General features: G+C 48.2%; 1 protein-coding gene across 5 annotated transcripts in view; it reads left to right on the top strand.

Moving 5' to 3' along the window:
- The window catches only part of ARHGEF28 (Rho guanine nucleotide exchange factor 28), a 146,501-nt gene that overhangs the window by 93,184 nt on the left and 36,903 nt on the right, over positions 1-16,414 (top strand). For all 5 annotated transcript variants that reach the window (XM_071802036.1, XM_071802037.1, XM_065860418.2 and 2 more), the window contains 8 exons: positions 9,477-9,516; positions 10,127-10,250; positions 11,468-11,600; positions 11,979-12,034; positions 13,474-13,525; positions 14,079-14,226; positions 14,331-14,452; positions 16,054-16,194. In XM_071802036.1, coding sequence (XP_071658137.1) covers positions 9,477-9,516; positions 10,127-10,250; positions 11,468-11,600; positions 11,979-12,034; positions 13,474-13,525; positions 14,079-14,226; positions 14,331-14,452; positions 16,054-16,194 — 816 coding nt within the window. The remainder of the gene's footprint in view (positions 1-9,476; positions 9,517-10,126; positions 10,251-11,467; positions 11,601-11,978; positions 12,035-13,473; positions 13,526-14,078; positions 14,227-14,330; positions 14,453-16,053; positions 16,195-16,414) is intronic.

Below are 16,414 nucleotides of genomic sequence, written 5' to 3'. Positions count from 1 at the left end.
TTCCCGGCGCCCAAAATTGAGGTTTCCCGTCACCTGGCTCCTCAGTTTCCCAGCACCCACTTCTATGGTATCCTGGCACCCGGTTCCCAGGTTTCCTATACACCGAGTTCTATGGTTGCCCGGTACCCGGTTCCTTGGTTTCCTGTTGCCCAGGTCCCAGGTTTCCCAGCACCTGGTTCCTCGATTTCCTGGCACTTGATTCCTCAGTTTCCTGGCACCCAAATCTGTCGTTTCCCATCACCTGGTTCCTCAGTTTCCCAGTGCCCACTTCTATGGTTTCCTGGCACCCGGATCCTCAGTTTCCTGGCACCCAATTCTTTGGTTGCCCGGGACCTGATTCCTTGGTTTCCTCGTGCCCAGTTCTTTGGTTGCCCGGTAGCAGTTCCTTGGTTTCCATTGCCCAGTTCCCAGGTTTCCCAGCACCAGACTCCTCGATTTCCCGGCATCCATATCTGTGGTTGCCAGGTACCGGTTCCTCGGTTTCCCGCCACCCAATTCTTTGGTTGCCCGGGACCTGGTTCCTTGGTTTCCTAGTGCCCAGTTCTTTGCTTGACCGGTATTAGGTTCCTTGGTTTCCCATTGCTTAATTCCCAGGTTTCCCAACACCGGGTTCCTCAGTTTCCCGGCGCTAAAATCTGTGGTTTCCTGTCACCTGTTTCCTCAGTTTCCCAGCGCCCACTTGTATGGTTTCCTGGCACCCGGTTCGTCGGTTTCCTAGCGCCGAGTACTTTGGTTGCCCAGTACCCGGTTCCTTGGTTTCCCCTTGCCCAGGTCCCAGGTTTTCCAGCACCAGACTCCTCGATTTCCCGGCATCCATATCTGTGGTTGCCAGGTACCCGGTCCCTCGGTTTCCCATTGCCCGGTTCCCAAGTTTTCCAGCACCCAGTTCCTCGGTTCCCGGCACCCGCTTCCTCAGTTTCCCAGCACCCCTTTCCTCAGTATCCCGGCATCCGGTTCCTTGGTTTCCTGGCACCCGGTTCCTCGGTTTCCCAGCACCCAATTCTTTGATTACCCGGGACCTGCTTCCTTTGTTTCCTAGCACCGATTTTTCGGTTACCCGGTACCCGGTTCCTTGGTTTCCTGTTGCTTAGTTTCCAGGTTTCCTGGCACCTGGTTCCTTGGTTTCCCATCACCCGGTTCCACGATTTCCTGAGTTGGTTCCTGAGTTTCCCAGTACCCCATTCTTTGGTTGCCCGGGACCTGGTTTTTGGTTTCCTAGCGCCCAGTTCTTTGTTTGCCTGGTACCCGGTTCCTTGGTTTCCTGTTGCCCAGTTTGCAGGTTTCCCACAACGGGCTTCCTGTTTTTCCCAGCGCCCAAATCTGTGGTTTCCCGTCACCTGGCTCCTCAGTTTCCCAGCACCCACTTCTGTGTTTTCCTGGCACCCGGTTCGCAGGTTTCCTAACGCCGAGTTCTATGGTTGCCCGGTACCCGGTTCCTTGTTTTCCCGTTGCCCAGGTCCCAGGTTTCCCAGCACCTGGTTCCTCGGTTTTCGGCACGTGGTTACTCGGTTTCCCGGTGCCCAATTCTGTGGTTGCAAGGTACCGGTTCCTCAGTTTCCCGGCACCCAATTCTGTGGTTGCCCTGTACCAGTTCCTTAGTTTCTCGTTGCCCACTTCCCAGGTTTCCTAGCACCATATTCCTCGGATTCCTGGCACCCGGTTCCTTGTTTTCCCGGCACCAAATTCTGTGGCTGCCAGATACCGGTTCCTTGGTTTCCCGGCACCCGGTTCCTCAGATTCCTAGGGCCTAGTTCTTTGGGTGCCCAGCACCTGGTTCCTCGTTTTCCCGGCGCCCAATTCTGTGGTTTCCTGGCCCTTGGTTCCTTGGTTCCTGACACCTGGTTCCTCCGTTTCCTGGCACTCAATTCTTTGGTTGCCCGGGACCTGGTTCTTGGTTTCTTTGTGCCCAGTTCTTTGGCTGTGCGATAGCAGTTCCTTGGTTTCCATTGCCCAGTTCCCAGGTTTCCTAGCACCAGATTCCTCGGTTTCCCGGCGCTCAAATCGGTGGTTGCCAGGTACCTGGTCCCTCAGTTTCTCGTTGCCCACTTCCCAAGTTTCACAGCACCCTGTTCCTCCGTTTCCAGGCAGCCAGTTCCTCGGTTCCTGGCACCCGCTTCCTCAGTTTCCCAACACCCCTTTCCTCGGTATCCTGGCACCCAGTTCCTTGGTTTCCTGGCACCTGATTCCTCGGCTTCCTGGCACCCAATTCTTTGGTTTCCCGGGACCTGCTTCCTTTGTTTCCTAGCGCTGATTTCTTTGGTCCCGGTACCTGGATCCTTGTTGACCCGTTGCTTAGTTTCCAGGTATCCCAGCACCGGGTTCCTCGGTTTCCCAGCACCGGGTTCCTCGGTTTCCTGGCACCCAGTTCCTCAGTTTCCTGGCACCTCCTTCCTCCATTTCCCAGCACCCAATTCTTTGGTTGCCCGGGACCTGCTTCCTTTGTTTCCTAGCGCCCTATTCTTTGTTTGCCCAGTACCCGGTTCCTTGGTTTCCCGTAGCCCAGTTCCCAGGCTTCCCATCACCGATTTCCTTGAATTCCCGGCGCCCAAAATTGAGGTTTCCCGTCACCTGGCTCCTCAGTTTCCCAGCACCCACTTCTATGGTTTCCCGGCACCCGGTTCCCAGGTTTCCTATACGCCAAGTTCTATGGTTGCCCGGTACCCAGTTCCTTGGTTTCCTGTTGCCCAGGTCCCAGGTTTCCCACCACCTGGTTCCTTGATTTCCTGGCACTTGGTTCCTCGGTTTCCCGGTGCCCAATTCCGTGGTTGCCAGGTACCAGTTCCTCAGTTTCCCGGCGCCCAAATCTGTCATTTCCCATCACCTGGTTCCTCACTTTCCCAGTGCCCACTTCTATGGTTTCCTGGCACCCGGTTCCCTCGGTTTCTCGGCACCCGGTTCTTCGGTTTCCTAGCGCCGAGTACTTTGGTTGTCCGGTACCCGGTTCCTTGGTTTCCTCTTGCTCCGGTCCCAGGTTTTCCGGTACCTGGTTCCTTAGTTTCCCGGCTCCCGTTTCCTCGGTTTCCCGGCACCCAATTGTTTTGGTTGCCCAGTTTGTTCCTTGGTTTGTCATTGCCCTCTTCCCAGGTTTCCTAGCACCAGATTCCTTGGTTTCCCAGCGCCCAATTCTGTGGTTTGCGGCACCCAGTTCCTCGGTTTCCTGGCAGCTGGTTCCTCAGTTTCCTGGCAGTTGGTTCCTCCGTTTCCCAGCACCCAATTCTTTGGTTGCCCAGGACCTGGTTCTTGGTTTCCTAGCACCCAATTCTTTGTTTGCCTGGTACCAGGTTCCTTGGTTTCCCATTGCCCAGTTCCGAAGTTTTGCAGCACCTGGTTTCTCATTTTCCTGGCTCCTATATCTGTGGTTTTCCTTCGCCTGGTTTCTCAGTTTACCAGCGCCCACCTCTATGGTTTCCCAGCACCCAGTTCCTCGGTTTCCTAGCGCTGAGTACTTTGGTGGCCCAGTGCCAGGTTCCTTGGTTTCCCGTTGCCCAGGTCCCAGGCTTCCCAGCACCTGGTTCATCGGTTTCCCGGCACCCAATTCTGTGGTTGCCAGGTACCGGTTCCTCGGTTTCCAGGCAGTCAGTTCCTTGGTTTCCTGTAGCCGCTTCCTCGCTTTCCTGGCACCCAGTTCTGTCCTTTCCCAGCACCGGGTTCCTTGGTTTCCCAGCACCCAGTTCTGTGTTTATCTGATACTCGGTCCCTTGGTTTCCCATTGTGCAGTTCCCAGGTTTCCCAGTGCCGGGTTTCTCAGTTTCCCGGCCCCCAAATCTGTGGTTTCCCGTCACCTTTTTCCATGGTTTCCCATCACCCACTTCTATGGTGTCCCAGCCCCTGGTTCCTCGGTTTCGTAGTGCCGATTTCTTTGGTTGTCCAGTACCTGGTTCCTTGGTTTCCCGGTGCACACTTCCCAGGTTCCCAGAAACAGGTTCCTTGGTTTGCCGGCACCCAGTTCCTTGGTTTCCTGGCACCAGGTTCCTTGGTTTCTCGGTGACGAATTCCTCGGTTTCCTGGCACCCAATTTTTTGAATTCCTGTCACGTGGTTCCTCGGATTCCTGGTGTCCTATTCCTCAGTTTCCTGGCACCTGGTTCCTCGGTTTCCCAGTGCCCAGTTCTGTGGTGTCCTGGTACCTGGTTCCTCGGTTGCCTGGTGTCCAATATTTTGGTTGCCTGGTACATGATTCCTTGGTTTCTCGTTGCCCAATTCCCCAGTTTCCCACCGTCTGCTTCCTTGGTTTCTCAGCATGTAATTCCATGTTTTCCCGGCACACGGTCTCTCGGTTTCCTGGCACCTGGTTCCTCGGTTTCCCGGTGCCTAATTCTGTGGTTGCCAGGTACCCAGTTCCCTGGTTTCCCGGTGCCCAGTTCACCTCTTTGCCAGCACCGTTTTCCTTGTTTTCCCGGCACCCGGTTCTTCGGTTTCCCGGCACTCAGTTCCTTGTTTTCCTAGCGCTCAGTTCTTTGGTTGCCCGATACCGGGTTCCTTGGTTTGCCATTGCACACTTCCCAGGTTTCCCAGCACCCGGTTCCTCATTTTCCGGCCACCCAATTCCATGCTTTACCAGTACCCGGTTCCTCAGTTTCCTGGCACCTGGTTTTTCAGTTTCCTGGCGCGCAGTTCCCGTCACCTGGATCCTCGGTTTCCCAGCGCCCAATTCTGTGGATGCCAGGTACCCGGTTCCTTGGTTCTTCCATTGCCCTGTTCCCAGGTTTCCCAGCACCCGGTTCCTCGGTTTCCCGGCACCCAAATCTGTGGTTTCCCGGCACTTTTTTCCCCCTATTTCCTGGTACTCAGTCTCTTGTTTTCCCGCCACCCAATTCTTTGGTTTCCCGGGACCTGGTTCCTTTGTTTCCTAGCACCCAGTTCTTTGGTTGCCTGATACCTGGCTCCTTGGTTTCCCATTTCCCAGTTCCCAGGTTTTCCAGCACCAGGTTTCTCGGTTTCCCGGCATCCAAATCTGTGGTTTCCCATCACCTGGTTCCTGATTTTCCCAGTGCCCACTTCTATGGTTTCCCAGCGCCCACTTCTATGGTTTCCCAGCAGCCGGTTCCTTGGTTTGCCTGCGTGCAATTCTGTGCTTTCCCATCACCTGGATCCTTGGTTTCCCAGCGCCCAATTCTGTGGATGCCAGGTATCTGGTTCCTTGTTTTTTCCATTGCCCAGTTCCCAGGTTTCCTAGCACCCGGTTCCTTGGTTTCACAGCACCCAATCCCTTGGTTTCTCGGCACCTGTTTCCTCGGTTTCCTGGCACCCGGTTCCTTGGTTTCCCGGAGCCCAAGTCTGTGGTTTCCTGGCACTCGGTTCCTCGGTTTCCCAGTGCCCAGTTCTGTGGTTGCCAGGTACCCGGTTCCTTGGTTTCCCATTGCCCAGTTTCCCGGTTTCACAGCACCCTTTTCCTTGGTTTCCCTGCACCAGGTTCCTCGGTTTCCCAGCACCTGGTTCCTGGGTTTCCCAGTGCTCTGTTCTTTGGTGTCTCAGCACCTGTTTCCTTGGTTTCCTGGTGCCCAGTACTGTGGTTTCCCAGCATCTGGTTCTTTGGTTTCCCGGTGCCCAATTCTTTGGTTTCCTGGTACTCGGATCCTTGGTTTCTTGGTGACCAATTCCTCGGTTTCCCAGCGCCCAATTCTGTGGTTTCTCGGCACCTAGTTGCTCGGTTGCCCAGCACCCAATTCTTTGGTTGCCCGGTACACGGTTCCTTGGTTTCCCTTTGCCCAGGTCCCTGGTTTCCCAGCATCCGTTTCTTCGGTTTCCCAGCACCCTGTTCCTAGGTTTCCCAGCACACAATTCCATGGTTTCCCAGCACACGGTCTCTGTTACCTGGGACCTGGTTCCTCTGTTTCCCAGCGCCTAATTCTGTGGTTACCAGGTACCTGGTTCCCTGGTTTCTCGTTGCCCAGTTCCCCTGTTTTCCAGCACCGTTTTCCTTGATTTCCTGGCACCTGGTGCCTAGGTTTCCTGGCACCCGGTTCCTCGGTTTCCTAGAGCTCAGTTCTTTGGTTGCCCGATACCCGGTTCCTTGGTTTCCCGTTGCACACTTCCCAGGTTTCCCAGCACGTGGTTCCTCAGTTTCCCGGCGCCCAATTCTGTTCTTGCCAGGTACCTGGTTCCATGGGTTCCCATTGCCCAGTTCCCAGGTTTCCCAGCACCCGGTTCCTTGGTTTCCTGGTGCCCAAATCTGTGATATCCCGGCACCCTTTTCCCCTGTTTCCCAGCACCTCGTTCCTCGGTTGGCCAGCACCCAATTCTTTGGTTGCCCAGTACCCGGTTCCTTGGTTTCCTGTTGCCCAGTTCCCAGGTTTCCCAGCACCGGGTTCCTTGGCTTCGCGGCACCCAAATCTGTGGTTACCCATCACCTGGTACCTGAGTTTTCCAGTGCTCACTTCTCTGGTTTCCCAGTACCCGGTTTCTCGGTTTCCTAGCGCCGAGTTCTTTGGTTGCCCGGTACCTGGTTCCTTGGTTTCCCATTTCCCAGGTCCCTTGTTTCCCAGCATCCGTTTCTTCGGTTTCCCAGCACTCAGTACCTTGGTTTCCCGGCACGCAATTCTGTGGTTTCCCAGCATCTGGTTCTTTGGTTTCCTGGTGCCCATTCCTTGGTTTCCTGGCACCCAGTTCCTCGGTTTCTTGGTGACCAATTCCTTGGTTTCCCAGCGCCCAATTATTTGCTTCCCCATCACCCATTTCCTTGGTTTCCCGGTGCCCAAATCTGTGGTTTCCCTTTCATGCGGTTGCTTGGTTTCCCGTTGCCCAATTCTGTGGCTTCTCGGCACCTGGTTCCTTGGTTGCCCCACGCCCAATTCTTTAGTTGCCCAGTACTCGATTCCTTGGTTTCCCATTGCCCAGTTCCCCGGTTTCCCAGCACACAATTCCATGGTTTCCCGGCACACGGTCTCTCGGTTTCCTGGCACCTAGTTCCTTGGTTTCCTGTTGCCCAATTCTGTGTTTTCCTGTCACGCGGTTCCTCGGTTTTCCGGTGCCCAATTCTGTTGTTGCCAGGTACCAGGTTCCCTGGTTTCCCGTTGCCCAGTTCCCCGGTTTCCCAACACCCTTTTACTTGGTTTCGCTGCACCTGGTTCCTCGGTTTCTTGGCACCTGGTTCCTTGGTGTCCTAGCGCCCAGTTCTTTGGTTGCCCGGTACCTGGTTCCTTGGTTTTCCGTTGCCCAATTCTCAGGTTTCCCAGTACCTGGGTCCTCAGTTTCCTGGCACCCAATTCCATGGTTTCCCAGCACCTGGTTCCTCGGTTTCCCACTGCTCTGTTCTTTGGTTTCGCGTCACCTGGTTCTTGAGTTTCCCGGTGCCCAATTTCTTGGATTCCTGGCACCCAGTTTCTAGGTTTCCCAGCACCCGGTTACTTGGTTTCCTGTTGCCCACTTCCTCAGTGTCTTGGTGCCCAGTTCCTCTGTTTCCTGGCATCTCTTTCCTTGGTTTCCTAGTTCCTGGTTCCTTAGTTTCCCAGAACGAGGTTCCTCAGTTTCCCAGTGCCCTGTTCCTTGGTTTCCCAGCGCCAAATTCATGGTTTGCCTGCACCCGGTTCCTCAGTTTCCCTGTGCCAAATTCCTTGGTTTCCCATCACCCGGTTCCTTGGTTTTCCAGTACCCAATTTCTTGGTTTCCCAGCAACCGCTTCCTCCGTTCCCGGCACCCTATTCTGTGGTTTCCCAGCACCCAGTTCCTCGGCTTCCCGGTGCCCAGTCCCTTGTTTTCCCAGCACCTGGTTCCTTGGTTTCCTGGTGCCCAATTCCTTGGTTTTCTAGCACCTAATTCCATGATTTACTGGCACCCGGTTGCTCTGTTTCGCATCACCCGTTTCCTCAGTTTCTCAGTGCCAATTCCTCAGTCTCCTAGCCCCCAATTATTTGGTTTCCCATCGCTTGACTCTTGACTTTCCCAGCGCCCAATTCTTTGGATTCTCAGTACCTGGTTCCTCAATTTCCTGGCACCCAGTTCCTCGGTTTCCCGGTGCCCAGTTCTTCAGTGTTCTGGCGCCCGTTTTCTCAGTTTCCTGGCACCTGATACCTCAGTTTCCTAGGACCCGGTTCCTCGGTTTACCAGCGCCCAATTCTTTGGTTTCCCGTCACCCAGTTCTGCAGTTTCCTGGGACCCAGTTTCTCATTTTCCCAGTGTCCAATTTTTTGGTTTCCTAGCACCCAGTTCTTTGGTTTCCCGGCACCCAGTTCCTCAGTTTCCTGGTGCCTAATTTCTCATTTTCCCGGTGCCCAGTTCTTTGGTTTCCCGGTGCCCAATTTCTTGGTTTCTCAGCACCTTGTTCCTCAGTTTTCCGGTGCCCAGTTCCTCAGTTTCCCCATGCCTAATTATTTGTTTTCCTGTCGCCTGGTTCTTCGGTTTCTCGGTGCCCAATTCTTTGGTTTCCCGGCACCCAGTTCCTGAGTTTCCCAGTGCCGACTACTTGGTTTCCTGCTGCCCAATTCCACGGTTTCTTGGTGCCAACTTCTAGTTTTCCTGGTTTCTGGTTCCTCAGTTTCCTCTTGCCCAATTGCTTGGTTTCCCAGTACCTGACTCTTTGGTTTCCCAGCACCTGGTTCCTTGTTTTTTTTGGTGGCAACTCCTCAGTTTTCTGGTGTCTAATTTCATGGATTCCTGGTGTCAAGTCCTCAGTTTCCCGGTTGCCAATTCCTTGGTTTCCCAGTACCCGCTTCCTCAGTTTCCCGGCGCCTGGTTCCTCAGTTTCCCGGTGCCCAGTTCCTTGGTTTCCCGGCACCCGGTTCCTTGGTTTCCCGGCACCCGGTTCCTCCGTTTCCCATTGCCCCGGGTGCCCCAGGAGCAGTGCTTCACAGCAGCCCCTGCGCTTGCCGTATTTTCCCTCTTTCGCCCCCTGCCGGCAATGTGCGTTCCCGTCACTGAGTGTTGCTTTGCATCTTTTGATTGTCGCATTCATATTCATTCTTCATTATTGTTTTATTAAATTGATTTTTATTTTAATCCACGAGTCCTTCCTCCATTTCCCCCCCTCCTTTTTCCTTCCTCTTTTGCTTCCTTCTCTTGCAAGGAAGGAAAGGTGAGATAGCAGCTGTTTAGCTGCTGGCCTAGGTCTAAATGGTCACATAAGACATTTAAAATTTCTTAGTACTGTAGATAAAGCTGCATGAGACAGGGCATTGAAAAGGTTAGAAGATCTTCATTAAGGTATTTTACAACAAATTATGTGAAAAGCAAAATGAAGTGTGAATCAATCAAGTCTGGGTTGTGAAGAAAAACAAATATTTTTTGTTGTTGTTGAAAACAGACCATTTGCGGAGACCAGTGTTCACTGATATCCATCTCAGCTCTGGCAGATTCGATGTACTAAACAAAGCTTAGTTGGTAGTGCTCTTACCCTAGGAAAAGGTGCTTCTAATGTATATACATTTTTGCTTTCCTAATTTTCAAATGACAGTGCAAGCACTTAGTGACAAGCTAATGACCTGGTGGCAGTCGTGTGTTTGAAATAAACCTGATGACCTTGCAACTGTTTATGTCTTGCAGAGCGAGCATACAGTCTGCCCGAGCAGTCCCGAGAGACGAGGTACGCTTGACACACCTGTGTTTTCAGGCACTGGGAGTGGGTCTGCTCAAGAATGCTATCTGGGGAGCAGAGTGGGGAAGAGGCTTTGGCAGCCCTCACAGTGGGCTTTTTAGCAGTGATTTAGGGAAACGCTCCCAGCCCAGCGGATTTGTAAGCCCATGCTTAAACCTTGTGCTGAGCTCAGACTGGGCCCCTCTGTGCTGTCACTACTGTGCACATCCTGCAGTGGGGATTAGCTGTGCACCACCACAGGACATGGAGATAAGGATGTGCTCCTGTTTGCTGTAGGAGCTCCTGTCCACTGTAGGAATTCCTGTCCACTATAGGAGCCATCTGAAGAGACATTCAAAACACTGTAATAAAAGCAAGAAGGCTTTTGATACCAGTTGTAATCCAGGCAAGCTTGTAACACATTGCACATTCAGAGCACACTGTGGGCTGGTGTTACTCCCCTGGAGAGGGACTGCTCTCTTTTTAATAATGCTTGCTCAACCCACAATAATACGTATAATTGTAAATGTTAGGTCAAACAGTTACCATCTAGATTCTGCTCTGTTTTGAGGGACTGTTCCTGCTGAAATGAGATTTTTTTCACTGGTCTCTGTTACAGGATTCAGGAGGAGGAATGGAATAAATATATTGTACCCTCAAAAAATGAGTCTGAAAAATGTAAAGTGAGTCGGACTTTTAGCTTTTTGATGAACAGAATGACCAGCACACGGAATAAGTGCAAGGTAATTTGGGATTTATGTCTGTATTATTACATATAGTTATGTCACTGAGATTAAATATATTATAGGTGAGAATCTAAATTTTTATGTAAAGATAAGTTGTTGCTTATTCACACAAAACCACATAAGTAAGAGGAAGAAACTTTTATCTTTCTTTTTTAAATTTAAAATCTCTGCAGGATACTCTGAAATGGACTTCATATTAAAAACCAGCTTTCATTTTAAACAGTAGCCTTAGCTGAACAATATCAGGTATTTTTCTTGCCATTTTTTGATGTGATCAATAATCTCATTTGACAATTTAGCCGAAGTTTAAATACAGGAATTGCCTTGCCTTTGAGAAATAATTTTCTGTTAAATAAAACTAAGAGGTATAGGGCTGTTGTAGCAATTACTCTCATAAGTAATTGAGTCTGTAACTTTTACATTGGCACATAATCAGTTGAATTTGCCTTATTTGAAGTTAATGGCACTACTTGCATGAGTAAGCACTGCTTAGTGTTGAAGAGTTGCAGAATTGAGGCCTGCACAGTCAGACATATATACTATGAAAGGTAGAACACAGAGATAGATTTGGCCTGCAGCGTCTTTCCAGCTGGCCTTTCAGCAGTTTTGCAGGCTTTCTGGTACACCCTTCTGTGCCTCAGGATATCCTGACATACATGGATGTGAAGATGATTGGCTGACATGATACCTTCAAGAGTGGCAGAACTGGCTGTGAACATATAGGTCTAGTCCAGCAGCCATAAATTAGCCTGTGTCTGTGTGGTATCCTAAAGAATAACCAGATAAGTTATCTAAATTTTACATCACTGCAGCTTTCGCTTTAGCTGCAGAGGCACAAGTTTGCATGTATGCCTCAGGGAGATGTAGGTATTGATATATGCATGTGCAGTGAGTCAGTAACACTTCTTAAACTTTATTTTCCAGCCCTTCCTTTTTTGAAGCTTTGTAAATGTATTTCTGCCAGTCTTCCTTGATAATGCTTGTTGACTTAGCTGTCAGTGAAAGCAATCCCTGAATCATTTCAGAACTTCAACAATGTTGGATGTAATAATATAGTATACCGTTACAGGTCTTCTAGGACAGAGTTTAATGTTTTAAAATAATTTGCTTTTAAAAGGGAATGTTTTAGAGTTAAAATTGAATCGCTTTATTTTCTTTTCTCATGTAACTTTTTTTTTCTTTGTTTTTTTCTGCCTTTGTTGTTGGGGATGAAGACAAAAAATAAAGATACCAAAGATAAAGAGAAACTGAACAGGCACAGTTTTACAAATGGGACCTTCCCAGGAGTTATCCCATGTATGGCCTGTGAAAAGGCTCTCCTGGGAAAGGAGTCACTGCAGTGCTCTCGTAAGTAGTTGCTGGCTTTTGTGTGTTAACTTACAGTGCTCCAAATCCTGCTTTGAGATTCCTGTTCAGTGTTCTGTTTCTAAAAGAAGCTTTGCCTAGATTTGATTGTGCCTCCTTTATGTAACGAGTGGAGGTTGGCAAGGGAGAGGGAGGAAGGAGGACAGGCGACAGCTTCAGAAGCAACCATGGCCCTCTTCTAGCCAGAGCACATTAGGCAAAGCCTCCTTCCTAGCCAGAGACTGTAACATCAGATCATCCCCAGGGCTACATTAGGAAGTGGACATGGAGGAGGGAAAAAGGTGAAGCCTCAAAGTACGATGTTATGCAGGCTGGGAACCCTGTTTGGTGCTAGGCTTTGAAATGTGCCTTCTCTTTCAGATTGCAACGTGATTGTACACAAAAGCTGCAAGGAGTGTGCTCCTGTGTGCACCAAGGTAACCTAGTGTACCACCCTGTTCTTCCTGAAGCATATCTGCTTTCCAAGGGTTCTGTAAACATGAAGGCAACAAGAAAGTACATGCAGCCTGCACAGACCCAGTGTCTGTATGCAAAGGGCTGCAAGGGTGTAAAAATGTCTGATGTGAGCAACAGAGCAAGCACAGTGCTTGAACAATTTTTAGAACAGGGTCTAAAATGAGATATTTCTGGTTTTGAAGAACTTGCAAGCTCAGTTGTGAAATGGTGTGCCTGGAGGAATGCACAAAGGAATTGAAAAGAAAGGCTCCTCAAAACCACAGAATACCCCATTGTGTAGAAGGGGGCATACTGTATGTTTTCAATAATGGAAAGCAGAGACAGAACGGACTTTGGGAGGTGACCTAGTCCACCTCCTCACCTTCAGGCTGGTGCACTTCTAGGTAAAAATTTGGGCAGATGGTTGTCTGACCTATTCAGGAAAATCTTTGGAGGAGGAATCTCTACAGCCTGCCTGGGCAGTTGCTCCCAGTGTTCAGTTGCCACTCAGGCAGGGCAAAATCATTGTTAGAGTTGATGGATACTGCCTTCTTTTCAGTAGGAATACATGAATGGTGAGATTATCATGACAAAGACATTGCTTTCAAAACCAGACCTGTAAGGCTTCTGCCCTCATGGAATACATGTGACTTGCAGAGAAGTGTGCCGCAGTAATACAGGTCATTTTTCAAATTAGTGGAGTATGTCTTTCTGGTGTAGTTGGGTTTTGCATCTTGGTGGCTTGCAGGGAACATGTATTCCCATACAGACTCTTCAGGGTAAACAAGCCTTAAACTGGACGTAAGTCAGGTGGTTTTATATATTTTGGTTATAAATCCGATGTCATAGCCTTGCACAAATTTCTGGGCAACTTTAGGGAATCAGGACAGCTGAACTAGCAGTTTTAATTACTGGAGCTGGTGAGTCATTTGTCAAGAGCAGACGAGAGCCCATCTTGCCAATATGGTTTGCAAAAGTTTGCTTTGGAAGGAGGATTGATTCTGCCTCTGGTACACAGGCTTCCTCAGGTAGTGTTCTGCCACAGATACTTTGAGCTTATTTGAATATAAAGCCCTGAATTTGAACATCTATTCTTTCAGCCTTCAAAGACAATACTCATATAGAGAAGGTAGAATGCTGTAAATCAGTGACTTGGTTTAGAATAAACAGATTTGGTTTTATATTGTAATATAAATAATATCATTCTACTTTGAATATTGTTTTCTACCAAAAACCAATAAACTTGGATTTATTAGGTATTTGTAGAAATTAGGACCATAATACAGAATCACCTGCTTGAAGCCCTTTTGCATGATGATATACAGAAGTGAGTTGACTATACAGAAGTGAGTTGACTGTTCTGTGTGTTATCAGCTATGATTTCATTGCAATCTTATAAAATTATTTTTTTCTTTTTCAGAAATTCCAGGAGAGGTACCATCTTAAAAGCAAACCTCAAGCTGCTGTAACAAGTAAGTTAGGAGGCATAAACCTAGCACTTCTAAGTTAAACCTCAGTTAAAAATCAACTTTCCTGCTTCATTTGTGTGTTTCTGTTTTTCATTCCAATGTCTGTAAGAACGTGTGTGTATCTCAGATATGAATAGGATTTTTTTAAATAAATTACTCTTGAATTAACTTGTCCTACTAAAATTAGTGGCAATTTTACTACATTTTGTTTTCAATGAGAATGAAAATCAAAATCAGTCAGTTCTGCCTTGTGCGTTTGAGTATGTCATTTACTGTATGCACAAATATTTGGATTTCTTATGTTCAGGTTGCAATTTTAAAACAGGGGTGATTTGAGATTGTTTTCATCTTAATAACATCCATGCCAGAGCTATTCCACTTTACCTATAGGCTTATCTTTATATTCTGTGAGAAAGCATCGTGGTCTTGTACCATAGCAAATGGTTATTCTTGGTACCCAGTATAGTTCCATATGAACACCAGATAGCAGTATAACTATGCTGGTGATGACATACTCTATATTGTTTGTCAAAATCTGTTGTGCTTTGCCTCACAGATTCCCTGCCTGGAGATGTTTCACAGACAGTGGTCTCCCTAGTGCATCCTTCTTCCCCTGTGCCGATTGAACTGTCTGCTGGAAGGAGGGAAGCCTCACAACAGACCCCTTTCTTGTCCAAAAGTGTCCCCAGTGCCAGTTTTGAAAGGTAGCTCCTGGAGGACCATGCTGAATACACCATTCAGCATTTCTAGAAAAACTAGAACCACTAAATAAATGTGTTTTTTTTTTTTTTTTTTTTTCCTGCTACAGAAGATCTATGCCATTTTCTGAACAAGACTCTGAAACTGGCACCTGGAGGTCCAAGTCACGGTCTGAAGAGATGCTACAAGCAGTAGGGACCTTTCCTTCAATGGATCCATTTATGATGGAAGGTAAGAAGTATTGTGCAGGTGTTGCATTTCATAACCTGTATTGGAAAGTGCAAAATAGAACAACTCCTTAGTTGCTATAGGAAATTACTTCATCTGCTAGAAGAAAGAGCACCTATTTTTGATAATTACAATTGTGTCCCCAGGTTCCAGTATAGGTTGTGAAATTACATATTAGAGAACAGTGTAGGGGAAAGGGACCTGGGGGTCCTGGTGGACAGCAGGATGACCATGAGCCAGCACTGTGCCATTGTGGCCAGGAAGGCCAATGGCATCCTGGGGTGTATTACAAGGGGGGTGGTTAGTAGACTGAGAGAGGTTCTCCTTCCCCTCTACTCCGCCCTGGTGAGACCCCATCTAGAATATTGTGTCCGGTTCTGGGCCCCTCAGTTCAAGAAGGACAGGGAACTGCTGGAGAGGGTCCAGCGTAGGGCAACAAAGATGATTAAGGGAGTGGAGCATCTCCCTTATGAGGAAAGGCTGAGGGAGCTGGGTCTCTTTAGTTTGGAGGAGACTGAGGGGTGACCTTATTAATGTTTTTAAATATATAAAGGGTGAGTGCCACGAGGATGGAGCCAGGCTCTTCTTGGTGGCAAACAATGATAGGACAAGGGGTAATGGGATCAAGCTGAAACACAAGAGGTTCCACTTAAATTTGAGAAAAAACTTCTTCTCAGTGAGGGTGACAGACACTGGAACAGGCTGCCCAGGGGGGTTGTGGAGTCTCCTACTCTGGAGACATTCAAAACCTGCCTGGATGTGTTCCTGTGCAACCTCACCTAGGCGTCCCTGCTCCAGCAGGGGGATTGGACTAGATGATCTTTTGAGGTCCCTTCCAATCCCAAACATACTGTGATACTGTGATGAAAATGATACAATCAGGCACATTAGTCTTAAAATACTTTTCCTTTCTTCCTTTAACTAACTCTTCGATAACTTTTAGAACATTTTTGTACAGTGCTACCATTTCAAAATAACAGAGATAAATGTATTTCGCATTCCTGTAGAACCAGAAGAGGAATGTACTTCTGCGCTCATCTAATCCAATGACAGTGTACGTTGCAAAATGTAAACCTTTATCACTTGTATTTCCTCAATAACCCAAAAATCTTACCTCCCACTGGTGAACTGCCTTCCTAAAACAGGCTGCATAGCCTTGTGAAGTGAATAGAAATACGCTTTTTTTGTAACTGGGTGTGAGACTGAAATTTAAAGCTTAAGGGTGTTCGCTCACTGGGCATTGCAAAATGGTTGGTGTCCCTCCAACACTAAAGCTACTTTTGAAAATGTTTGATTTGATTGTTAAATTTTGTGAAGTTTATTGAAGCAAAGAAATATAAAAAGGATTTAATCCGAGAAGAGAAGGGTGGGTTTTTTTTGTTCTCCTTCCCTGCTGTCATGTCCACATTTCAACACTTTGGTAATGATATTGACATCTGGCAAGCTCCTCTGTTGTAAAGCCAGTGCCAATGTTTGCGGAAGCCTTGTATAAAGTTCATCCCTGCGATGTGTTCCTCTTACTTTATGAATAGATCTGCATGTGCAAAGAAACTTTCCTTACTGTTAATATGCTTGGTGTTTACGAGATATACATTTTATCCTAGATGAAGTGGATTTGTCTCAGTGGACTGATCTCCGCACAGATGCACAAGAGTTTGAGGCAGAATCCTGGAGTCTTGCTGTGGATCCAATATTCTGTAGTGAGCAAGAAAAGGATGTTATCAGGAGGCAGGATGTAATTTTTGGTGAGTATTTTAAAGCTTTCTGTAGGTTTAAAAGCAATTTGGCTTAGAATACAGAGAGAGAACCTACACGTTTTATGTCCAGAAGAACGAATGCCTCAACTCAGAAAAATAAGAAGGTTCAAAGAATATTTTTGTCACAAATTACATTGTGTCCTAGAGCTAAGGAAATGGGGAGTGTTGACTAGCAAAGACACATCTGTGTTGATCTGTGTTGTTCACA

Source organism: Patagioenas fasciata, chromosome Z, assembly GCF_037038585.1.
Source record: "Patagioenas fasciata isolate bPatFas1 chromosome Z, bPatFas1.hap1, whole genome shotgun sequence".
Taxonomy (NCBI): Eukaryota; Metazoa; Chordata; class Aves; order Columbiformes; family Columbidae; genus Patagioenas; species Patagioenas fasciata.
Note: the sequence above shows the minus strand (reverse complement) of the source record. Positions and strands in the feature narration are given on the sequence as shown.